This window comes from Heloderma suspectum, chromosome 3 (assembly GCF_057233095.1).
Source record: "Heloderma suspectum isolate Gila_16-S chromosome 3, 16-S_ref, whole genome shotgun sequence".
NCBI classification, from domain to species: Eukaryota; Metazoa; Chordata; class Lepidosauria; order Squamata; family Helodermatidae; genus Heloderma; species Heloderma suspectum.
In genome coordinates this window covers 131711327-131738464 of record NC_139460.1, presented here as the reverse complement: position 1 = coordinate 131738464, position 27138 = coordinate 131711327, and the positions used below count along the sequence as shown (strand labels likewise).

Sequence of the window (27138 nt, the reverse complement as noted above, 5' to 3'; positions counted from 1 at the left end):
TCCCCCTCAACAATTTCCTGCCATTTCAGGAACAATTATTTTCAACAGTGTTGTATCCATTAGTAGTAAAATGGATTTGATCAGTAGCTGTTTAAGATTGTCAAGTCAATGTTACTCCTTCATTGATTTCTATGGAACTAGTGGAAATATTGGGGTCATGAAGAGTCGGACACGACTGAACGACTGAACAACAACAAGTGGAAATAGATGTAAGTTGGAGTTATGGAACAAAAGTGAACAACCTTTTTCACCAATAGCTGGTTACCCTCTCTATTTCATTTATAATATCATGGTGCTACTGTTTCTGGATCAAACCTATTATCATAAGGGGCAGATAGTAAGGGACAACAACCTTAAGGGGCAGGTAGCTTTCACTGTGCTACGGAGTGGATTGTGTATATGCAGCCTAATAGAGGGATTCTGTAGCTAAAAAGAATAATTTTCTATTCCTCCATGCAGACTGCTACTGGAAGCAAACAAAACAGACAATGGTAAACCACCAGAGCTGCTTACAGACTAACTTTGCAGGTTTTTAGGAATGCTCTGAAGACTTACTTGTTCAGTCTGGACTTCCGATTATGTTTTATTTGACTGGGTTGTAGCTGCAGTTGTATTGTAGGTTTTGTTTTATATTGCTGTGTGTTGTTTTTTGTAGCATTTTCAGTTTTTACTACTGTATTGGTTTTTATTATATGAACTTTATTGTTATAAGCTGCCGTGGAAGGGCTCCTGTCCTGAAAAGGTGGCCTAGAAATATTTTAAATAAATAAATAGATGTTGTTTGATTTTGGCCAAACTTTACCTAATCCTACTGTGATAGGAAAAATTACATAAGTGGCAGATGTCAGTGCAAATTCAGCCTTGGTCTTCTCAAAATAATCACCAGAGGGGTAGCCATGTTACTCTGTACAGAAACCTGATGAAGTGAACTGTAATCAATGAAAGTTTATGCCATAATAAATTTGTTAGTCTTTCAGGTGGCACAAGACTCTTTGCTGTCTCTAAATAATCAGATGCTACAAAACCTAGGCAGTGGGATAAATAGGCTGGAGGAACAAGCGATTTAACTTCGGAGAAACATGAATACTTCACTTTCCAGGTTTCCATGGTTTTGTGCATTTACAGGCTAATTGGCAACCCAGTTAAACTAAAGTACTCAGATTTATGGGGTCACGAAGAGTCGGACACGACTGAACGACTGAACAACAACAACAACTCAGATTTAAGCTTATTTAGTTCCATGCAAGTCAGTAAGACTAAAATTTGCTTAAATCTAAGGACTTTGACTTCACTTAGCTATGGTATGTGCTGCCAGCAATAATTTCCGTTTAAATCCATCCTCTCCAAAGGAGGCCTGAGAATTTCCAAGAATGCATTTGGAAATGCATGAGAATGGCAAGGCAGTTTAGTCCTATGGTTCCATTCTAAATGCAGTCCTGTACACACTTGCTTGAAAATAAGCTTTCTTTCTTTCTTTCTTTCTTTCTTTCTTTCTTTCTTTCTTTCTTTCTTTCTATACTGCCCAATAGCTGAAGCTCTTTGGGCGGGTCACAAAAATTAAAACCAAAAAGCACACAGTAAAACAATATAAAATATAAAAACATTAAAACCACAATTGATTCATTGATCACAGTGGCACCTACTACTGAGTAAACATGCATAGGATCAGGCTGATGGCACTTGCTGGCTCTGCTGGTGCTGAGCAGTATCTGTGCCACTCAGCACTACCCATAGTAAAATGATAATTTTAAAAAGGCATAATTCCCACAGCATCAGCACAGCTCTCCCCATCAGTTTCATTGCCACCCATGGACAACTCCCCCAAGTGCTTCTCCCCCAGCACTTACATACAGAAAGAGCAAGTTGCTATGCAAAAATGCCACAATAGCACAGCTGGCAGATAATAACCCATGCCTTCTCCCCAACACCATGACCAGTGAAGCTTGCAGGGGTAGGAAATAGCTGCCCTCTCTCTGTGACTCTGTCAGCCCTGATATTGAATTGCAGGAGTGGTGCTGCATGAGGAACTGGGAGACATGAATTTGTTATGTGTTTAATGTTCATATAGCACCATCAGCATGCAGTACAACAGGTGGAGATTACAGGGAAACAGATTTCAGCTAAATGTTAAGAGAAACATTGCAACACTAAGAGGTGTATGGCAGTGGAAGAGGCTGCCTCTGGAGGTGGTGAGTTCTCCTTTGCTGGAGGTATTTAAACAGAGGCTGAACAACCATCTGCCAGGGTGCATTGCAGAGCATGCACTGAGCAGTGGGTTGGACTAGATCAAGGGTAGGCTACATGATGCCAGTAGGTACCAGTGTATCTGCAGACACCTTTCTTGGTACGCACTGAGGTGCCCTGCCCCTCCTGGTTTTTAAAAAATTATTGGTAATAAAAAAAATATTTTCTTACTAGCAGTTCGAATTCCTTCAAAACAAAGTAAGGATTTCTAGCCGTTGCCATGTTAATTTCCCATGAATGCCTCTGGGCCACACCGGGGGGGGGGGCGAAGGGGGCTCAGAGACATTCCTAGGAAATTGAGCTGGTGGCTGGCAGCAGGCCAATGCTTTCCTCTGCAGCATGGCCAGCAACCAAGAAAAAGAAAAGAAAAGGAACATTTGTTTGGTAGACTAAGAAAGGCTAAAGAGCAGTGGGTGGCTATTGAGAGTAGTGGGAGGACTAGGAAGGGCAGCGATAAGCCAGCAGGGTTGGGGGAGCCTGCTGAGAGCACCACATGCTTTGTGTATTGGGTCAGACCCCACCTGCGCCTTCTACTCAGTCTTTTGGGCAGTTACTTGTCCTTTGTGACTAGCCACATGTCCCATGGAAGCTATTTTGTGGTAGTGCCCAGGACAGTTTCTCATATGGCCAAATGGGACCAAAAAGGTTGCCTACGCCTAGACTAAATGGTCCCCAAGATCCTTTCTAAACCTATGATTCTTGGGCAGGTCCCTACCCCAAGGAGCAAATTGAAATCTTGCTTCAGTTATATGGTAGATATTTGCTTCTTTCAGTTCTTAGAGTTGTCCATGGTCCTCTTGCCTGTTGGTCTGTCTGTCTACATATAATAAATTCCCAACATTTAATCATGCTCTATGTCAGCAGTCCCCAACCTTTTTGGCACCAGGGACCGGTCTCGTGGAAGACAATTTTCCCACGGACCGGGGGGGGATGGTTTCACTGGCGGACTTCCGGCCGCTGGGACTTGCTGCGGAGCTGGCCAGGGCTGGCGAGGATTCTGGGGGGGGGAACGGATCACCTCCCCCCCTCTGCGGACCCAAGGTAAGGGGGTTTCGCACACCCCTACTGCGGCCCGGTTCCTAACAGGCCACGGACTGGGACCGGTCTGTGGCCCGGGGGTTGGGGACCCTTCTCTATGTGACCAAGAAACAGAATGTAAGGCAAGGCTGTGTGGATAGAGCTACATTGTTGTTCTTGATTGCTCTAGGGGCATGGAAGAAGCCTGGTCTCCAACCTAGTAATAATGGCCCTACAGTAGGGATGGGCAGTAGTGATGGATCTACTTTGTTTTTTATTCGTATTTATTTATTAAAATTGTATACCACCCAGTATCCGAAGCTCTCTGGGCAGTTCACAACAATTAAAACCATAAAATGCAGACAATAAAATACAATATAAAAGTTTAAAACTACAATATAAAATAAAAATTATAACCAAACAGAAACAGTGCAAAAATTTAAACTACAATACCAGATATAAAAAAACTAAAATGCCTGAGAGAATATAAAGGTCTTCACCTGGCTCCAAAATGAGCACAATGTAGGGGGTCAGATGAACTCTCTGGGAAGCTGATTCCACACCCAGGTGCCACAGCAGAAAAGGCCCTCTTAGTAGCCACCTACCTCACTTTTACTAGAATCTCAAGCCCCAGTAATTGAAGACAGGTGCAGCTTAGTTGGAGAGGCAGTGAATTCAATTGCCTACTGTACCCCGTGAGCCATGTACTGTATACACAAATACAAATCTGCATCTGGGTTACTATAGATTGGGAATTCTAATGCAAAATTCTCCAAAGTGGCCAGTAGAGCTGCACAAAGACCTAGTGAAAGGCAACCAATTGATACTCATATTTTACACGTGGGGAACACAGGCTAAAAGATAAGCGATTTGCACAAGGTCAGTCATGGCAGAGATTGGGGGTGAGGTTTTTTTAACTTTCAATTTTACTTGCTATTGTTAAACTATTGGGAGTCAGAAACCCTTGCTAATCTGTTACAAATCAACCAGAGATCTACTGCTAGATGCTAGATTCCGATCTACCTTCTGCCTGGCTGGTGCCCAACATGCATCTTTTTACTTTATCCTTTGTAAGTGAATGGTTTCCATTCATGCCTAAGGGGAGAAATAAAGCACTGCATTTGGGGATACTGCAGTAATGAGGGGAAGGCTTTCCTTCAACTCCTTATGCTGGAGCAATACGTGACACTGAAGCGTGCACAGACACATACTTACACCACTGAGAGTCATTGTAATATATCATCTCTCCTTTGGCATACACCACCCCGCATAATGGCAGGCGTTTTGTTTGGAGGGGGGCACTGTGTAAATTCACAGTCTGTCCATACTGTGGTAATGTTTGATAAGAAATCTATGAACATTTGTATAGTTTGGGAAATGCTGAATATATCTATGTTTATAATGATCAGCTCTGTAGTCTCTTGCTACTATATACCCTTTCTTAGGTGCAGAAGCAAAATATCCAAGAAATGCTCTTTACATGCTCCAGTTTCAACTAAAGTCTGAATTCAACAGAAGCATGGAGAACAAATTATAATTAATTTAGAACACAGAGCTGCAAAGTATTATGTCTCATGTATACTTATGACGTCTACCTGCCCTCTTCATGCCAGTCCACAGCCTGCTTGAATTCTCATGTATCGTTGCTGGGCTGCAAGATGACAAGTGATATCTCATGGCAGTGACTGTTCTAGCAGTGAGCTATAGTAGAAATATAAGATGGCCAGTGGCATAATATTGATGTAATCCAAGAGTGATGACAGTGTCAAGATCAGGTGGGTTTAGATTGCATGGTTCTGCTATTGTTTTTTTAAAAGTTCTTCTTCTGCCACCAATTCCTAGAAAGCTAATATGGAGTAGCACTGCATAAGAAGTTTCGGATATGAAATGTGTGAAACTTAGAATTGCCTCCAGTAATTTGCTCTTAGTCTGACTTCCCAGAACCCTTGGGCTAGTATGGGGTGGAAATTTACACAATGAAGGCAATAATAAAGCTTGTTTACTTGGTGATAAGCAGTACTGATTTCAGTAAAGGTAACCATTATCACAATGTGTTGCTATTATTATTATTATTATTATTATTATTAATTGCTGTTCTGCTTTATTTGTCATATATATTTAATTTTTAATTTGATTTTGGTGTTTTCATCTGATAAGACGCTTTGAAAGGCTTTTTGGCAGAAAAGTGGCTTAAAATATTAAAATGAATAAATAAATATATTTCCCATAAATCTTTTTCACCACATAATTCAAAACTACATTGTTCCAAGTTACTGGTTATTTTTGTCACCCTCTGATCTCATTACATTGTAAGACGTGGTCATTACTTAATTTCATTTCTACTTCAAGAAGCAAATTTATAATAGATTTGGCTTTAATTTGACATAGTCTAAGTTTAGAACTGTTAATACTGTTTTATCCACATGGACACTACAAGATAATATTAGTTGACATACTTTGTTTATAATAATATATAGCTCATATGAAATATTTACTTGCATTATTCCTCTTCTCCATTACATACCCACAATCCCCAAATGTCTGGTTTTCTTTACAATTTTCACACACTCTTTTTTAAAGTGATAAAATACATTTACCTAATAGTTAATTCATACAGTGACCTAAACATGTAGCGACATTATTACACAGTTGGTTGGTAGTTAAAGCAAATACAAATGTCACATTTACTTCTAGGAGATAGATTCATAAGTCTCAATATTTAAATAACACTACATTATTGGCTAACGAGGAACTATGAATTCTCTTATGAAGGAAAAGTACAACCTAAGGGAAGGATCCAGCAGTGTCCTGACATTTCACTAGCAGAACCAAGAATTATGCAATGTCAATAGTGCTTGCTAGTGTAGCAGATCTCCTGAGATATTTATAAAAATGTATTTACTTCAAAATACCAACCAATATTTGCATGATAACAAGATATAATATGAGAGCAGAGGACATGTGCAAATATACAGAGTGGTAGTTGTAAAAAGCAAAACACATTTCAAAAAGCTTTCTAAGAATTGTTTAAGGACCATGCCTTTTTTAAAAAGTGTATTTTTATTTAATTATTTGTTACATTTATCATCTTCCTATCCATTTTATCCTCACAACAACCTTGTGAGGTAGGTTAGGCTAAATGGCAATGACTGACCCAAAGTTATTCAGTGAACTTCATGGCTGAGTGGGGACTTGAACCCCAGTCTCCCCAGTGCAACACTGTAACCACTACACCATACTGGCTCTGTTTTAAAAAGAGTAAAATATCTTACCTATAAGATTCCTGAGCTGACCCAAAAGGAAAAGAGAAGCTGAGATGAGGACAAGTGCTCTCATCCTGAAATCTCTCCGCTGTGTCCCTAATATTTATATGATTCTTGGTAAACTGGTATGCGATGGTTAACAAAGAAAGGAACTGAGATCAGCACTCTTTATCAATGGCTGGGGATTATGAGAGTTGTAGTCCAACACATCTGAAGGGCACCAGGTTGGGGAAAGCTGGTCTAAACCTTTTCAGGTTTGAACCTGAGCAATATACATGATGGTATTTCTACCCCCACTTCTCCATAATGTATCTAAGAATTTTTGTTGAAACCCTAATTCCCCTCCCTTCCTGGATTCTTTATGCTGGTCTGTCTCTTTACAGCTTAAATTATCCTTTGTACTTAGAAGTGGAAAAAAATGCTTTTCATCATATTCTAATTATGGACAGATCTCTTAAGGTTCCTGGGGGAAGCAGAAATTGATGGCAAAGGAAGACATCCCATCAGACATCATTCCTTCAATCCCAGTTTCTCTCATTATGCTATAGAGCGAACAGAAACAGACAACCTGTCGCTAGGAAGAGTGAGTGCTTGTGCCTGCCCTTTGCCCTCCTGCTATCAGAATTCCATGACAGCATGCATGTGCAGTGTTCAACCTCTCTATTTTGTGTTGGTAGTTGCATTTGTCATTTTTTTTGGATTGAAGAGGAAAACCAATATTTTTGTATATACCTTGGAGTTTCCCCTGCTTATGCAGAAAGTTCCTCCTGTTTATGAATGGCCCCATTTTTACTGAGCAGTATGGGGCAATCCATTTTGCTACTAGATGGAACAAGTGGGCCTTGCAACAGCATTGTTGTGGCATGGAGTGCTTCTGATCAGGGTTCCATCCACTCCATTCCATTCCCTCTTCCCCAGTGGTCAGCATCCTATGCCTATTGACTATGCTCAGTTCTCATTGGCCTGTTTTGGGGGGTTCCCCCTTCATTTTGGTTTTACTTTGTTTTTTAATGTTGTCCATTGATTTTGATGGGCAGCTCTCAGTTCCTTCCCTGGAAACATAATAGCTTCTCAGTGTGAACAAGGGAGTAACCTATCCAGACAATGGAATAGTTCTTTCTATATCCGTTTTATCTCTCTGCATCTCTTATTCACTCCTTGCTTTCCAACCACTCCATAGACTTACCCCTCCTACCTAGTTGTCAGTCCTCCCCCCATTCTATCTCTGTACATTCCATGCAACTGAGTTCTCATGGGGCTGTTTTTGTTTTTCCAAAGATATTTTGAGCATCTTCAAACCTTGAGTTACCCCAGGTTTGCTGATACCTCTCTCGTGTGTGTGGGTAGTGCTAAGTAAGCATGAGCATGGGAAGGCTTGCATTGGTATTAAAAGAAATTATGGCTATCTGTATCTAGTAGGGACATTCAGGCATTCAAGAAAGGGTTTAAAACCAATGCATGAGGAGAAGGGAGCAGTCTAGCCCCATCCCTCTCCTTCATTTTGTTTGTTACCTTCTGGTCATGGAGTCCAATTGTCTGAAAAGGAAAGCCTTCTCTATCCATGGAAGCTCTCCATGTGATTGAGCATGCAGAAAAATCAGGGTTCTCAATTGTGTGGAGCGCCTCTACAGATGGTCTCCTCTTCAGACACGAGAAGAGGGTAACAAACAAGATGGAGGAGAAGGGCCAGGCTAGAGTGCTTCCTTCTCCTCACACGTTGCTTTTAAGCCCTTTCTTGAAGACCTGAAAAAGGCTATAGATAGGCTTCATTCTGAATTGCCATAGGAATAATCATTCATGCTCAGTTCACCTGATCTGCCCCCTGTAGACCTGCTTGTCAGCCCCCCCCCCACCCTCAGAAGCATTGAGCCACTGTCTAACTTTGCCATTATGACAGTTGCAGCCAGGTAAGTAACCTCCAGATGTTTTGGACTACAGCTCCTGTAATACCTTACTATTGGCCATGCCAGCTGGGGCTTATGGAAATTAAGCCTAAAACATCTGAAGGGGATCAGGTTGCCTACCCCTGCTTTAGAGTGCAAGTCAGGACAACCGTACCTAATAAATAAATGAGGCATCATTCTTCAAACATTAAATCAAAATGAACCTCTTAGTTTCCTGCAGTGAAGTACAGCTGCTTTGATACTGTGACTGTGTTGTCTCCGCTTGCAGATTAGTTCGATGAGAACAGTGCTTTGCAGAGGCAGGCATACTGTAATGTTCATAATGAGGAGAATATTTTACACTTGAAGTTTCTTTTCTATTTTACATTGCTGCTTGAGTAGTACAGATTTAGATGGTTTTTGAGCAGGAGCTGCCAATCTGTTGCTGTGAAATGAGAGAATAACACTGTTTCTAGCGTGATCTGAAAAGCAGTGATAATTGGAGAATATTTTACACTTGCAGTTTCTTTTCTTTTTTACATTGCTGCTTGAGTAGTACAGATTTAGATGGTTTTTGAGCAGGAGCTGCCAATCTGTTGCTGTGAAATGAGAGAATAACACTGTTTCTAGCGTGATCTGAAAAGCAGTGATAATTGCTTCATCAAGGTCGAACTGTGCAGCATTTTTACAGAACTACCGTGTCTGTAGCCAAGTGTAACATCTCGAAAAACATGGCACATCCTTGTACAAGTGGTATTTGATAGTAAACTGAGAGATTATATGACTAGCCCAGGCATAGCCCTCAGACGATTTACCATCTGCTTCAGTCCTGTCCCTGCCATGGGCAAATGTTCAACAGTGTAATGTGGGGTTATGTCGGTGAAATTTTGGATTTCTAGTATATCTCTTAGCCTAGTGGCTAAGAGTGTGTGAACCCAAAATTACCTGGTTCAGATCTCATCTATGCCATGATCCCATTGGATGGCAGTAGGCAAATTACTATTTTCTGACTTCCCACTCCATCAGCAATACAGTGCTGGCTTACCTTACAGGGCTGTTTTAAGGATTACCTAGGCAGCACCTCTGTACCTCTGGCGAGCACAAGTATACTGTTGAACTGAAAAATGTTTATAATCTCCAGGAACTTGTCGGAACAAAAAGGGGAAAGATTAAGGTTTAGATTATGATGGTTCATACTGTAGTGTTAAACATTTAGAAAAATTTCGAGTTGTGTAATGCTATTCAATATTTGAGTAGGTTGTGAAATTTTCTAGAATGACAAAATGAAATTCTTAAAACCATAAATTGAACATTTTGCTTTATAAAAGACCAAGGACTTGCCATACTACCAAAATTGGCAACTTTTTGCAATATACAACCTGTGATGGAGGTTGGAAATCTTCTACAGAAAATTTTCCAGAGCTTTCTTTTGTTGTTGAAAAATTTCCATTTTATCATTTCATTAATAACCATGAATGGTTATTGAATGAATGGTTATGCAATTTGCCAATTGCAAATATAATATTAGGCAAGCATGGCAGCTTCAAAGTTGTAGATGAGTGGTTGTCAGCATATCATGCTCAGTTCATTGGGTTGTTAAAATGTTATTAGTGTGTCATCAGTTTTCAGTACTTTTTGTTGCTTAAATTTAAACAGTGTAAGGGAAGTATGTGCTATTGTTTTAAAGGTGTACAAGTATTCCAATAAAAATTTCTACATAGTATTTCTACATAATTTCTACATAATATAGTGTTTAAATCACATTAAGGCATATAGAAGGACAAGCCCTGCTGCAAAAGAATCAACACAGCTTCCACAAAGGTAAGCCCTGTCTCACTAACTTTTTAGGGTTCTTTGAGAGTGTCAATAAACATGTAGACAGGGTGATCTGTTTACTTGGACTTCCAAAAGGCTTTTGGCAAAATCCCTCACCAAAGTCTCCTGAGCAAACTTAGAAGTCATGGAATAAGATGACAGCCCCTCTTATGGATCAGTAACTGGTTAAAGAACAGAAAGCAGAGAGTAGGAATAAATGGGAAATTCTCCCAATGGAGGGAAGTACATAGTGGGGTCCCACAGGGATCTGTATTAGGACCAATGCTTTTCAACCTGTTCATAAATGCTCTGGAATTAGGAGTGAGCAGTGAAGTGGCCAAGTCTGCAGATGACACCAAATTATTTAGGGTGGTTAAAACAAAAAGGGATTGTGAAGAGCTCCAAAAGGATCTCTCCAAATTGGGAGAATGGGCATCTAAATGTCAAATGTGGTTCAATGGAAGCAAGCGTAAAGTGATGCACATTGGGGCAAAAAATCCCAACTTCAAATATAACCTGATGTGATCTGAGCTAGTGGTGACCGACCAAGGTTGTGTTGGACAGCTCAGTGAAGATGTCAACTCAGTGTGCAGCCACTGTAAAAAAAGGCAAATTCCATGTTTGGCATAATTAGAAAAGAGATTGAGAATAAAACTGCCAATATCTACTGCCCTTATACAACTCTCTGGTGCGACCACACTTGGAATACTGTGTACAGTTCTGGTCACCACACCTAAAAAAGATGTTATAGAGCTGCAGAAAAGGGCAACTAAAATGATCAAGGGGCTGGAGCATCTCCCCTATGAGAGAAGGTTACAACAGCTGGGATTGTTTAGCTTGGAAAAAAAGGAGGGTAAGGGGAGACCTGATGGAGGGGTACAAAATTATGCATGGTGTGGAGAATGTGGATGGGGAGACATTTTTCTCCCTCTCTCAAAACACTAGAACCTGGGGTTATCCCATGAAGCTGATTGGTGGGAGATTCAGGACAGATAAAAGGAAGGACTTCTTCACACAGCGCATAGTTAAACTATGGAATTCGCTACTACAGGATGTAGTGATGGCCAGCAATTTGGATGGCTTTAAAACGGGGTTTGACAAATTCCTGGAGGAAAAGGCTATCAATGGCTATTAGTCTGGATGGGTATGCCCTACCTCCAGAACCAGAGGCAGTGAGCCAGTTGCACCATATTGGACAAAGTACACCAGTTGCTGGGGAACATGGGTGAGAGGGTGCTGTTGCGCTCATGTCCTGCTTATGGGTTGCTGGTCAACAACTGGTCGGCCACTGTGTGAACAGAATAGAATGCTGGATTAGATGGACCCTTGGTCTGATCCAGCATGGCTCTTCTTATGTTCTTATGTTCTTAATCCTATGCACATTTAGAAAGAAAAAGGTCCTACAACTCCCAGCATTCCCCAGCCAGCATAGAGTTGTAGGACTTTTTCTGTCTAAATATGCATAGGATTGTGCCCCAAGTGTGCTTTAATCCCCCCCCCCCCCAATCACCCTCAAAACTTTCTGGTCAAATACTTGTGGTGTATTTGGAGAAAAAAATAATAACTTGGGGTACTTTTTTAAAGCTTTGTTTACTAAATACAAGTAAAATAAACATGCTAGTCCATGAATGTTTATGCCACATTAAAACTGTTATCCTTAAGGTACCACATGATTCCTGACTGCTTTTGCTATAATAGACTAATGTGGCTATCCCTCTTACATAATATCAGTGGGAGATTTAAGTATGTTGTTTCTGTTTTCTTTTATTTTCTGAATTTATTAGTAAAAACAAGAATTCCTAGGAAACCTGATCCTTACCAGGTTGATCATGTCTCTGCACTACATGTGAATACTTCATACCTCATCTGATTTTTAAAAATTTTCAGTTACATTAAACTGAGACACAAAGTTATCTATATATTGTTATTCCTTTACCATTCACATTTGATCAAGATAAGATTCCTGAAGATGTCCTTTTGGGTGGGGAGTAAAGACAGCTAAATGGATCTTTCACCAGATTTTGGGTTCTATATTTGCTGACAGTGCTGAAGCGAGAAGAGAACATAAGTAATGCTTCCTCATTGATGTGCCAATGAAACTGGGTTTCGGTACATTGAGCTTTAGGTATTATTAGAAACTCATAAAGCTTAGGTTTATTTATGGTTTCTTGGATGCACCTTTAATGGGCTTAAGTAATAGCATATAAAGTGATGGATACACTTCACTGCGCTCACCATTTTGCTGCTTTCCTTTTTTCTTCTTTTGCCAGGATCACAGTGTCAATTTCTAAAGGAAATCTAGTTCAGGGTGGTAGTGGACAGAAAAATATGTTTATGTTCACTTTTTTGGGGGGGGGATAAACATAGTAGCTGTTCATAGTATGTTTATATTTTGATTATTGACATTAAACAGTCTGGCAGAGCCAGTTTACTACTATATTCTTATCTATGTAGTTTCCTGATGAGAAGAGATGAGTTCTCTTGTGCAATAACGGCTTTAATAATGCATGGCCCTGTTTGTGTATTGAAGTATTACTTTTGTTGAACAAGGTAATGGTTGCTGTTTCTCTTGTGGAAGGTAGAGTGCAAATTACCTGCATATGTGTTTTGAGATACTTTTTCCAATATGTGTGTGAGAGAGAGAGAGAGTGAGGGATGTTTGGTTAAGTTCTTACGATTAACTATCTGGAACACAAAGCTGTTAGCAAATGTTTTTAAATGGGTGTATAAAATCAAATTTGCTGATTAGTCAGGGACAGCAACTCACCCACCACCGCTCCAGCCTCAATTCAGAATTGGCCTTGGATAATCCGGAGTTTTCCTAAAAAGTTGGAAAGCAGCTTGGTTGTTTCAGAGTCCAATTATGTGCCCAATCTGAATCATATTGTGCTCCCTATGGCACCACTGAAAGTGTGATAGGATCTGAATCCACCTCTCAACTCCACCCAAAACCTGATCCAGCAGCCGCAGACCCCCATGAAGCAAATAGTTGCAGCACCAGGGACAGCTCCATGAGATTTGGAGCTCCAACAATTTACCAGTTTTGGCTACTGGTCCAGCATATTATAGCTAGGACAGAATGTTAGAACCTAGTTGAGTAGTTTGGCGAGTCCAGTGTCTGTAGCAGGTATGGGAATGTGTGGCTCTCCAGATGTTGTTGGACTGCAACTCCCATCAGCCCTCACCATTGTCTGTGTTGGCTAGGGCTGATGGGAGTTTCAGTCCAATAACTTCTGCAGGGCCACACGTTCCCTATCCCTAACCAATGGGATTTATTGTACAAATATTCTAGAAGATTCTGAATTCATGGCCCAGCACAAAAAGCTGCTCTTTTGTAAGCTGCCGTGGGAGGCCTTTGCCCTGAAAGGTGGCACATAAACACTCTAAATAAGTAAATAAATAATTGTAGTGAGCTCTCCACATTCCCTTCTTCTGGAAGCAATGCCCCAACTCTCTGCCACATACCTTCAAATTTGGAGGAATATCAGAAGTGGCTCCCACTCAGCAGTGTGAAAAAGAGGGGAGGAACTCAAGACGCAAGCCCTGCCAAGGTCCTTAAAGAGAGCTCTTTGGATTAGAGCCTGTATGTTTCAGAAAATGTATTCAGTATTCAGAGAGATGGCTTATGTGCATGTTTTTCTTCTTTTTTTTTAAAGTAATGCAAGAACAACATATAAAACCCATATTTAAGAATAAGAGATCTGAATTGTGTGGGTTTGCCTTTCTTGCTTTAGGGCCAAGGACTTATCGAAGCAATTAGAGGTAGGATTTTGACAGCTCACTCATATGTGTCATCCCAGTATTCCTCAGGAGAAGATAGGCAGAAAGTTAGGCGATGGAATTTTGACAGCTATATGAGATGATCAACTGATGCTGAGAGACAGGGCTAACCAATTCAGTGCATGACTCATATCTATACCGAATTACTAGCTAAACTAAAATGACACATTCTTTCCTTCACAGTGTGCTGGAGAAGAGAATTGGGTGGACAATCGGACTATTTATGTTGGGCATCGTGAACCCCCTTTGGGCACTGAAGCATATATTCCACAGAGGTATCCGGATAACAGAATAGTCTCCTCAAAGGTAATTTGTGGGGGAGTTTCTTTTCACTAGTGTTGTTGTGAAATTTGCATAAGACTTTTAACTTCGCTCTGTCCACTTTCTATTTTCCACCAACAATTTTATTTTTTGCTTCCTGAGCTACCTTGTTTACCAGCAGCTCGGAAAAGACATTATAATAAAAAACAAACTTTGTTTTCCACCATTAAAATGTGCTAATAGTCAAATTGTCACTGTCTGTGCAAACATAAAGTGGCACACTCATGTCTATCTAGCTGCTTATTTGCTGCTATGATGTGCCATAAAAGTTGATTTTTATATGTGCATGCCAGCTCTGCCCTCAACATGCTCACACTCCCAGCTGTCAGTTAGACCTTCATGCATTGAGCATAGAGGACTCCGTAAGCATGTTCAGCTGAATATGCTTACAGAGATTCCGTGGTCGGAAGCCCTGATAAAGCAGGGTTCACAATCATGGAGTCTCTGTAAGAAATTATACCAGCTGCAAGGAGCACTTCAGTATTATTCTTGGTGTTGCTTCTGGCCTTTAAAGCTGCAGTGATTCTGGGTGGCGCGGGGGGGGGGGTCCATGCAGAGGAAAGAGTGCTGCACCTGTGTTCTGGCTGCACATGTAGTGTGACAGCACATGCGCCTCCCATATCTGCAACACACAACATAGCCCAGGCATCATGGTGCTGCATTTTTCCCAGGCATTCAGCACCCTTCATAAATGGTACTCTACCCCCTGGCCCAAGGAGGTTGCAGTCTCAATTTTGGCAGTGGGGAAGACAATAGAGAAAAAGAAGGGAAAGATGTGGGTAGTAAATACTGTTCGGGCTGTCTTTTGGTGGCTGATGCAAGGGTCAAGTCAAGTTCAGTTATATGTTCATTTGATTTTTCTGCAATTACTGAACTCAGAGTGGGTTTACAACAGATATAAATGCAACCTATTACAAAAGCAAATTATCTAAACAAACAGTAATGCTACTATTTTTGCTAGATTTTATTATTTCACATTAGTTGGATTTTTTGGTGTGTGTGTGTGTGTGTGTATATATATACAGTCAGGGCCAGAAATATTGGAACAAGGATAACTGTTTTGGCAGTTGGCCTCTGTACACCACCATGTTGAAGTTGAAAGGAAGCACACCCAGATGGGAGCGAAGTCAGGACTTTCAGCTGTAATTCAAGGGGTTTGACAAAAATGGGGCACTAACCATTCAGGAAGTACAGCCAGTGGCATACACACACACCCATCGTTGGTAGCTCTTAAGTAATGGAACAATGGCTGACAAGCAGCTGCATGGCCAGGTGTGGCCTGTTTCCTGGGTACCCCATGACCAATCAAGCAGATAAAAGGCCTGGAGGTGGTTCTGAGTGTTACATTTGCATTTGGTAGCTGTTCACTGGAACTCCCAACATGAGGTCCAAAGAAGTGTCCATGCGAGTGAAGGAGGCCATCATTAGGCTGAGGAAACAAAATAAACCCATCAGAGAGATAGCAAAAACAGTGGGAGTGGCCAGTACAACAGTTTGGAACATCCTGAAAAAGAAGGAATTAACTGGCAAGCTCAGCAACAGCAAAAGGCCTGGAAGACCACGGAAGACAACTAAAGTGGATGACCGCAGAATGCTGCTCATGGTAAAGAGGAACCCTTTCACAACACCTAGCCAGCTCAACAATGCTCCTGCGGAGATAGGCATGTCATTGTCAACATCTACAGTCAACAGACAGCTTTATGAATGTAAATACAGAGGCTTCACAACAAGGTGAAAGCCACTGGTAACACTCAAGAACAGACAGGCCAGATTAGCCTTTGCCAGCAAACACCTAAAAAAGCCTGCCCAGCTCTGGAATAAGATTCTTTGGACTGATGAAACCAAGATTAACTTGTCCCAGAATGATGGGAAGAGAAAAGTATGGAGAAGGAAAGGAACAGCTCATGATCCAAAGCATACCACATCATCTGTCAAACATGGTGGAGGCAGTGTTATGGCGTGGGCATGTCTGGCTGCCAATGGAACTAGATCACTGGTGTTTATTGATGACCTGACTGCTGATAAAAGCAGCAGGATGAATTCTGAAGTGTATAGGGCTATACTTTCTGCTCAGATTCAGCCGAATATTGCTAAACTGATAGGACGCCACTTCATATAGCAGATGGATAATGACCCAAAACATACAGCAAAAGCTACCCAAGCATTTCTGAAGGCAAAGAAGTGGGATGTTCTTCAATGGCCAAGTCAGTCACCTGATCTCAGCCCAATAGAGCATGCTTTTCACTTACTGAAGACAAGCTTGAAGGCAGAAAAACCCACAAACAAGCAGCAGCTGAAGGAGGCTGCAGTAAAGGCCTGGCAAAGCATCTCGAGGGAGGAAACTCCACATTTGGTCATATCCATGGGTTCCAGACTTCAGGCAGTCATTGACTGCAAAGGATTTTCATCCAGGTATTAAAGGCGATCCTTAAGTTTGAAATGATGTTGGTTTGTTCCATTACTTATGAGCCACCAACAGCGGGTGTGTGTGTATGCCACTGGCTGTCCTTCCTGAATGGTGAGTGCCCCACTTTTGTCAGACCCCTTGAATTACAGCTGAAAGTCCTGACTTCGCTCCCATCTGGGTGTGTTTCCTTTCAACTTCAATGTGGTTGTGTACAGAGGCCAACTGCCAAAACAGTTATCCTTGTTCCAATATTTCTGGCCCTGACTCTGTGTGTGTGTGTGTGTGTGTGTGTGTGTGTGCTATTGTCCCCAAACCTTCAGGGTGGGGCAAGTTCCATATCCAAACAGATAAAATGCAAATGAGCCCCCATGACGATTCATGGACATTTGCCACCCACCCTTGTTGGACACTGTTTTTTCCAGGCAGTCTTTTTAAAATTGAATTTTTGTTCTTCCTCCACCTCTCTCTACCAAAAGCTGTCAGTTGGGGTAAGGCAGCCTTCCCCAACCTGGTGCCATCCAGATATGTAGCACTACAACTCCTATTATCCCCAACCAGCATGGCCATTCTGGCTTTGAGTTGATGGGAGTTGTAGTCCAACACATCTGCATTTAGGTTAATCTAACAGCTTTACGGCCGCAAATGGCATCCACTACACCATTTGCATCTGGAGTTAGCCCTCACTCAGTCAGCCAGCGATACTGCAAGGCAATGGCGGCTGGCCGTATTGCCGGCGGCCAGCTCCGCGGGATCACCGCACAGAGGAGCCGGCTCAGAACGGATTCCAGAGGGAGGTGGAGGCAAGTGTCCCGTTCTGCCATGGACTCTGGATTCCGGATTCCAAAGGACCTCATTGGGGTCCGTGGCGGAATTCTTTGCCATCCCTAAGCGTATGGAGATAGTTAGCAGTTCAAATTCAGAAGGGGAACAGCAAGAACCAAGGGAGGCATCTTCCCCAGCCAGTTCTGATATGGATAGGCATGCTTCTCAGGATGGGCCTGAGCCCCCCCCCCCCCGGTGAAAATCCAGGAGGAGGAGGAGGAAGGTGTGGGGCGTGACCAGAGGGATGCTAGATTGTGGTGCAGAGTGAAGTGGGAAAAGTTAGAGGTGGAGCTCAGACGGTTGACCCAGTTGGCGATGCGTGAGGGTCGACGTAGGGGATCATCACTGGAAGGGAGGGATTTCCCTCCCTAAGTTATTCTAGCCAGCAAGTCCCTGTTCAAACTGCTAGCAACATCATAGCTCCCACTTGGATTCCCTGCTGTTATTCCTTTGTAGCCTGAGAGTCTTCAGGGATTTGTATCTGTAATGAACCTGTTGATAGTGAATTAAAGATGTGGGACTGAAGCCTCTCTTCTCTGTGTGTGCATGAGGAAGGTGGGGGCCAAGGGCATGTGACATCTTGGGGCCATTTACACAAACTGATAACTCGCTGCTCATAAAACAATGATTTTCTCACCCAAAGCAAAAAGACCTAGGGAGCTGTAATGTGTTTTCCACTCACAGAAGATAGTCCAGTGATCATCTGACAGGTAAATAAGGACCATTATACATTGTGAATAGCTCAAGTTGCTCCATCCTATTGTTAAACTCACCCTAGTACGTCCATTTTAAAATCCACCCTAGTAAGATGTGGGCAATATAGCCTGCAATTAAAACAAGTTGTTCAGCTCCACAAATTGTGAGCAGCAATGACAGAGGCTCCTCCAGTTCCAGAGTCCCCTGCACTTTCAGGGAACAGTGGTGGTTGCTGTTACTGCTGCTGTTGCTATGCTTTACAATTGAATAAAACACCAAGAGCCCTTTCCAGAGCCTTGCAAAGAGCCCTATTGCAATGGTGCAGGAATGCAGCCTTTCCTATAGGAAATCCAGGAACTTTTGCGAGAAACCAGGGAACTATCATGCAACGAGCACAAACTCAACACAGTAAATAGCAGCTTCAAGTGAATGACCAAGGAAGAGATAGCAAGTGAATGACCAAGGAAGAGATTGCCCAAATGGGAAACTAGGGCAAAGGACCTGTTTAATCCTCTCTGCTACTACTGGAGTTGCTCTAAAACATTATTTGAATATAGACAAAGTAGCAGCATAAAGACACCCTGTAGAAAGCGAATTTCAAAGAAAGTTCAAGGAAGAACATAAGACTTTTATCAGAAGAATAGAATAAGATGTGTAGCTGCATGCATAAGAAGAAGAAAAAACATGGAGATGAGAGAAAGGCAACTCAAGAGCATTATAGTAATAAAGATGGGAAATGACACAAGAACATAAGAGCCATGCTGGATGAGACCAAGGGCCCATCTAGTCCAGCATTGTGTTCACACAGTAGCCAACCAACTGCCAACCAGGAACCCATAAGTAGGACACGAATGCAACAGCACCTTGCTGCTCATGTTCCACCACAACTGGTGTACATATGCATACTGCCTTTGATACTGGAAGTAGCACATAGCCTTCAGGACTAGTAGTCACTTATAGCCTTCTCCTCCAGGAATTTGTCTAACCTCCTTTTAGAGCCATCCAAACTGGTGGTCATCACTACATCTTGTGGTAGCGAATTCCATAGTTTAACTATGCGCTCTGTGAAGAAGCTCTTCCTTTTATCTGTCCTGAATCTCCCACCAATCAGCTTCATTGGATGATCCCAGATTCTAGTATTTTGAGAGAGGGAGAAAAACCTCTCCCTATCCACATTCTCCACACCATGCATAATTTTATACATCTCTATCATGTCTCTCCCCTTCGTGGATCACTGCCTTGTTGTGGCGAAGGGGCTTGCGTAACTCAGTGAAGCCATAAGCTATGCCGTGCAGGGCCACCCAAGACGGACAGGTCATGGCAGAGAGTTCTGACAAAATGTGGTCCACTAGAGAAGGAAATGGCAACCCACTCCAGTATTCTTGCCAAGAAAACCCCATGGAATGTATCACAAGGCTAAAAGAGATGACGCCAGAAGATGAGCCCCTCAGGTCGGAAGGTGTCCAATATGCTACTGGGGAAGAGCAGAGGGTATTTCCAAGTAGCGCCAGAAAGAGTGAAGCGGCTGGGCCAAAGCCGAAAGGACACTCAGCTGTGGATGTGTCTGGTGGTGAAAAGAAAATCCGATGCTGTAAAGAACAATATTGTTTAGGAACCTGGAATGTCAGATCAATGAATCAAGGTAAGCTGGAGGTGGTCAAACATGAGATGGCAAGATTGAACATCGACATCTTGGGAATCAGCGAACTAAAATGGACAAGCATGGGCGAATTTAATTCAGGTGACCATCATATCTACTATTGTGGGCAAGAATCCCTTAGAAGAAATGGAGTAGCACTCATAGTCAACAAAAGGGTGGGAAAAGCAGTACTGGGGTACAATCTTAAAAACGATAGAATGATCTCAGTACGAATCCAAGGCAAACCATTCAACATCACAGTAATTCAAGTCTATGCCCCAACCACTGAGGCCGAAGAAGCTGAGGTTGATTGGTTCTATGAAGACCTACAACACCTTCTAGAACTAACACCAAAAAAAGATGTCCTCTTCGTCATAGGGGATTGGAATGCTAAAGTAGGAAGTCAAGAAATCACCGGGATAACAGGCAGGCATGGCCTTGGTGTACAAAATGAAGTAGGACAAAGGCTAATAGAGTTTTGCCAAGAGAACATGCTGATCATAGCAAACACTCTTTTCCAACAGCACAAGAGGCGACTCTACACATGGACATCACCAGATGGTCAATATCGAAATCAGATTGATTATGTCCTTTGCAGCCAAAGATGGAGAAGCTCCATACAGTCAGTCAAAACAAGACCTGGAGCTGACTGTGGCTCAGATCATGAGCTGCTTCTTGCAAAATTCTGGCTTAAATTGAAGAACGTCGGGGAAACCACTAAACCGTTCAGGTATGACCTAAATCATATCCCTGATGAATATACAGTGGAGGTGAGGAATAGATTTCAGGGATTAGACCTGATAGACAGAGTGCCTGAGGAACTATGGACGGAGGTCTGTAACATTGTTCAGGAGGCAGCAACGAAATCCATCCCAAAGAAAAAGAAATGCCAGAAAGCAAAGTGGCTGTCTGATGAGGCTTTACAAGTAGCTCACGAAAGAAGGGAAGCGAAAAGCAAGGGAGAAAGGGGAAGATATACCCAACTGAATGCAGAGTTCCAGAGAATAGCAAGGAGAGACAAGAAGGCCTTCTTAAATGAACAACATAAAGAAATCGAGGAAAACAACAGAATGGGAAAGACTAGAGATCTCTTCAAGAAAATTGGAGATCTCAAGGGAATGTTTTGTGCAAAGACAGGCATGATAAAGGACAAAGAAGGCAGGGACCTAACAGAAGCAGATGAGATTAAGAAGAGGTGGCAAGAATACACAGAAGAACTATACAGGAAAGATCTGAATGTCCCTGATAGCCATGATAGTGTGGTCACTGAACTTGAGCCGGACATCCTCGAGAGTGAAGTCAAGTGGGCCTTAGGAAGCATTAGTAACAACAAAGCTAGCGGAGATGACAGTATTCCAGCCGAGCTATTTAAAATCCTAAAAGATGATGCTGTTAAAGTGCTGCATTCAATATGCCAACAAATCTGGAACACTCAACAGTGGCCACAAGACTGGAAAAGGTCAGTTTACATTCCAATTCCAAAGAAGGGCAACGCCAAAGAGTGTTCAAACTACCGCACAATTGCGCTCATTTCACATGCCAGCAAGGTGATGCTCAAAATCCTACAAGCTAGGCTTCAGCAGTATGCGAACCGAGAACTACCGGAAGTACAAGCTGGGTTTAGAAGAGGCAGAGGAACTAGAGATCAAATCGCCAACATTCGCTGCATCATGGAGAAAGCAAGAGAATTCCAGAAAAACATCTATTTCTGCTTCATTGACTACGCTAAAGCCTTTGATTGTGTGGATCACAACAAACTGTGGCAAATTCTTAAAGTGATGGGAGTACCAGACCACCTTACCTGTCTGCTGAGAAACCTGTACGAGGGTCAAGAAGCAACAGTCAGAACCAGACATGGAACAACCGATTGGTTCAAAATTGGGAAAGGAGTACGACAAGGCTGCATATTGTCACCCTGCTTATTTAACTTATATGCAGAGTACATCATGAGAAATGCCGGGTTGGATGAATCAGAGGTCGGAATTAAGATTGCTGGGAGAATTATCAACAACCTCCGATATGCAGACGATACCACCCTAATGGCAGAAAGCGAAGAGGATCTCAAGAGCCTCTTGTTGAGGGTGAAAGAGGAGAGTGCAAAAGCTGGTTTGAAACTCAACATTAAAAAAACTACGATCATGGCATCTGGCCCCATCACTTCCTGGCATATAGAAGGGGAAGAAATGGAAGCAGTGACAGATTTTACTTTCTTGGGCTCCAAGATCACCGCAGACGGTGACTGTAGCCATGAAATTAAAAGACGCTTGCTCCTTGGGAGGAAAGCTATGGCCAACCTAGACAGCATAGTAAGAAGCAGAGACATCACCTTGCCGACAAAGGTCTGTCTAATCAAAGCTATGGTTTTCCCAGTAGTAATGTATAGCTGTGAGAGCTGGACTATAAGGAAGGCTGAGCGCCGAAGAATTGATGCTTTCGAACTGTGGTGCTGGAGAAGACTCTTACGAGTCCCCTGGACTGCAAGGAGGTCAAATCAGTCCATCCTAAAGGAAATCAACCCTGAGTGCTCATTGGAAGGACAGATAATGAAGCTGAAGCTCCAATATTTTGGCCACCTAATGCGAAGAGAAAACTCCCTGGAAAAGACCCTGATGCTGGGAAAGACTGAAGGCAAAAGGAGAAGGGGACGGCAGAGGATGAGATGGCTAGATAGCATCACGGATGCAATGAATATGAACTTGAGCACGCTCTGGGAGAGAGCGCAGGACAGGAAGGCCTGGCGTGCTATGGTCCATGGGGTCACGAAGTGTCGGACACGACTGAACGACTGAACAACAACAACAACAACATCATGTCTCTCCTTACCCTCCTTTTTTCCAAGCTAAACGATGCCAGCCTTTGTAAGCTTCTCTCACAGGGGAGATGCTCCAGCCTCTTGATCATTTTTGTTGCCCTTTTCTGCACCTAACAAGTGCTTTAGGCTGCAATCCTATACCCACTTTCCCGGGAGTAAATCCCATTGAACACAGTGGGGCTCCAGAGTAAATTTGTCTGGGATTGTGCTGTTAGGCAAAAGGAAGGAGTGAATCTTAGAAATATAAAGATGACGACATTGTAGGATTTAGCAAGAATGCGAAATCTTTTTGGATTTTTTTTTAATGAGAAATTAAATCCCTTAATAAAATTAAAATTAAAAACATTAAATGTGAGAAGGAGTAGGATTCAGGGAACACGTAATGGGTTTGGAAGAGTATAGGAGAAGAGAGACATAATGAACAGTAATGAGAGCAAAACAAGAAAAGTGATCAGGAAGATTAGTTGGGAAAGTACAGCTCAGATTTGAAAATGGAGAAGAGGAAAAAGAAGAAAATGGAGATAAAGAAGTAAAGGGAAGGGAATAAAAAGACAGTTTTGTCAGTTAAAAACTGGGCAAAGTGTTGAGCAGAGAGAAAAGCAGCATGTGAAGAAGAATGTAGCAGAGAATACAAAACAGAATGGATGAGGAAGGCATAATAAGTGAGCAAACATAAGATAAAGCAGCAGCAAAAGAAGTGAGCATATCCCAAAGTTACAATGATAGGAAGGGCTAGTTTTCAAGCAGATATAATCACAATGCTTGGATAGAGCTCATGGGTGATGCCTATTGAGGAAAATAATTGTGTGTAAGTAATCCAAGGAAGATAATGATCCAGTCTGCTTTCTTTTGTCCCAGTTCAGTGTGCAAAACTGTAACACTATATTTCTCTGTCTCTCCTATGAGCTGTGGCATGTCACCTTCCAAAGGCAGGAGGGAGAAATTTCCAGGCCATTAAGGACCCTCGTGTTACATCCCTGATCACCCATCAAATTTGTTAGGCAAAACCATAGGATTGGCCCATTCGTTCAGGCAGTCAAACTCATAACAATTTCAGTGTCTTCCTTGCTATTGTTTATTATGTATAATTCTTATCTGTAATACTATTTTCTGTTAACTATATTTAAAAGTATTTTGGGTTTTATCTGAAAAGAAAATTGATATTGACACTTCACTTTAATTAACCTGTGATTTGCTGCGGTGCGTGCCAGGTGCATTCCGCAGCCTTTTTGAATATTCAAGCCCCAGTCTGGACAATCCAGGGTTGACATCTGAACCCAGGCACTATAGGTTAATTGTAGGTTAAATAATCCACAGTTAACCTAACTGCTAATTGTTGCTTGAATTAACCCATGTTTTGCCACCATTACATACGAACTAGGTCTTTGCCTGCATGTGTCAGAAAACCATGTCAGAATTGCTGTCTGACTGTGTTACTGACTTAACATTTAGTGAAAATGTCACTTGCAGGTCATGTTAGAGCTCACTTACTCAGAGGCATGTCAGTAATGCCAGCTACCTTTAGATGAGATATTAATAATAACTTTTTGGAATTTTGTTGTGTTCATGCAATATCGGCAGATGTCACTGTATTGCGAATCCACACTTAAGCCACTGATTTTTAGTTGACAGAAGCATCTTCTGTTGGTGTTGAAAGCTGAAGGAAGAAGCAGGCATGAGTAGGGGGTGTAACAGGCCACAAAGTTTATTGAGGAATGTGGCAACTAAAATATAATCATGAGAGACCAATATTACTGTCCTATTCTTCTAAATTTAGGCCTATCCAGGGTAGGCTGGTACAGCAGATGCCTCCTGTAATTCAGACCTGAGGCTGCTGACAAGCCCCCAATCCCATAGGCAGCCCTTTCCACAGTGGGAGAGATTGGTCAGAGGTGGATCCCCTTTGAATTGCCAGTAGATTTTCCCACCCATCTCCAGTTGGATGGCAGCTACCCCCCTGAGCCACTCAGCCATATGGAAGTTATGCCATCCCCTTTTTCAAAGAGATGTCCTTCACCAAACCAGTTGTCAGGTATTTGCTTCTGGGCCTCTTGCTCATGTTAATATTAGGTACACTTCTGCCACTGGAATGGACCATCCAAGCTTGAAATTATCCCTTCCCCAACACCAGTGGTGTAGCGGAACCAGAGCCCACAGGGTTGAAGCTCTGGGACTTTTTGATTACCACAGTTGATGACATCATTGACCACCCCCTAAGACCTTTCTGTTCTCTCTAAGCTTAGCTGCAATCCTCACAATAGCTGAGGGGAAATGGATTTTCTCACAACAATATATCATTTTGTGCCATCCTTCTTGTAATCCAAAGTATTTTAAAGTGGCTTGGTCTTGAATGGGCAAATAAGACCCGTTTGTTGTTGTTCAGTCGTTCAGTCGTGTCCGACTCTTCGTGACCCCATGGACCATAGCACGCCAGGCCTTCCTGTCCTGCGCTCTCTCCCGGAGCGTGCTCAAGTTCATATTCATTGCATCCGTGATGCTATCTAGCCATCTCATCCTCTGCCGTCCCCTTCTCCTTTTGCCTTCAGTCTTTCTCAGCATCAGGGTCTTTTCCAGGGAGTTTTCTCTTCGCATTAGGTGGCCAAAATATTGGAGCTTCAGCTTCATTATCTGTCCTTCCAATGAGCACTCAGGGTTGATTTCCTTTAGGATGGACTGATTTGACCTCCTTGCAGTCCAGGGGACTCGTAAGAGTCTTCTCCAGCACCACAGTTCGAAAGCATCAATTCTTCGGCGCTCAGCCTTCCTTATAGTCCAGCTCTCACAGCCATACATTACTACTGGGAAAACCATAGCTTTGATTAGACGGACCTTTGTCGGCAAGGTGATGTCTCTGCTTCTTACTATGCTGTCTAGGTTTGCCATAGCTTTCCTCCCAAGGAGCAAGCGTCTTTTAATTTCATGGCTACAGTCACCGTATGCAGTGATCTTGGAGCCCAAGAAAGTAAAATCTGTCACTGCTTCCATTTCTTCCCCTTCTATATGCCAGGAAGTGATAGGGCCAGATGCCATGATCTTAGTTTTTTTAATGTTGAGTTTCAAACCAGCTTTTGCACTCTCCTCTTTCACCCTCAACAAGAGGCTCTTGAGATCCTCTTCGCTTTCTGCCATTAGGGTGGTATCGTCTGCATATCGGAGGTTGTTGATAATTCTCCCGGCAATCTTAATTCCGACCTCTGATTCATCCAACCCGGCATTTCTCATGATGTACTCTGCATATAAGTTAAATAAGCAGGGTGACAATATGCAGCCTTGTCGTACTCCTTTCCCAATTTTGAACCAATCGGTTGTTCCATGTCTGGTTCTTACTGTTGCTTCTTGACCCTCGTACAGGTTTCTCAGCAGACAGGTAAGGTGGTCTGGTACTCCCATCACTTTAAGAATTTGCCACAGTTTGTTGTGATCCACACAATCAAAGGCTTTAGCGTAGTCAATGAAGCAGAAATAGACATTTTTCTGGAATTCTCTTGCTTTCTCCATGATGCAGCGAATGTTGGCGATTTGATCTCTAGTTCCTCTGCCTCTTCGAAACCCAGCTTGTACTTCTGGTAGTTCTCGGTTCGCATACTGCTGAAGCCTAGCTTGTAGGATTTTGAGCATCACCTTGCTGGCATGTGAAATGAGCGCAATTGTGCGGTAGTTTGAACACTCTTTGGCGTTGCCCTTCTTTGGAATTGGAATAATAAGACCCGTTAGCTTTACAAAAGTCCTGCTCCTGATGGAGATGACAACTGTTAGAACTGTTGGCTTTGAGATCAGCTGTTTTCCGTGGTAAACTCCTAGAAATCATGAGCTAGTGGTCTTATGCTGTTTAAAGACATGTTGTATCCCACTCTTTCCCTTTATCAGGTCTCCAACCAAAGTCCAATATGCTAACCACTACACTGCCCTCATTATTCTATGGTTCTCTATTCTCACTATATTCTGTGACAGATGATCCTAATAACTTGGGAATTATGCTATATACTACTGCTTGGGGTGGGGTGTACACAGACACAGAGATATAGATGAACACAGCTGTCTGCATTTTGGACTTATCTTGGGAGTGAGGCAACAGGGACTGTCATGATAAGTGTCTGCACTTCAAAATTTACCACTACACCATTGCCCACTCCCAAAGCTGCTCCAGGAATTCCTTCCAATCTACCCCCAGGTTCTTCAAATAATGGAACTCTATCCCCTCTTTTAAAAAATGGAATTTGGTATGTCAGATATTTGTCTCAGTGTATGACATTTCTTTATGATTGTAAGATTACTTTGCAGGCTGGTAGTCTACTTACTCATAACAATAAATTATATGGTGTGTCACAGATCCAGGCAAAATTAGCCATGCTTAAGCCCTGTGTAAATCAAGACTTAGACTTGATTAACTTTCTCTGGAGTAGGATCTATATGTAATTACTTTTCCTTTTTCACCATCA

At 42.3% G+C, this 27138-nt stretch overlaps 1 protein-coding gene across 1 annotated transcript in view; it reads left to right on the top strand.

Moving 5' to 3' along the window:
- ATP11A (ATPase phospholipid transporting 11A) overlaps positions 1-27138 on the top strand; it is a 139810-nt gene that overhangs the window by 49710 nt on the left and 62962 nt on the right. The window contains exon 2 of the mRNA XM_084844613.1: positions 14186-14308. Within this exon, the coding sequence (XP_084700739.1) occupies positions 14186-14308 (123 nt within the window). The remainder of the gene's footprint in view (positions 1-14185; positions 14309-27138) is intronic.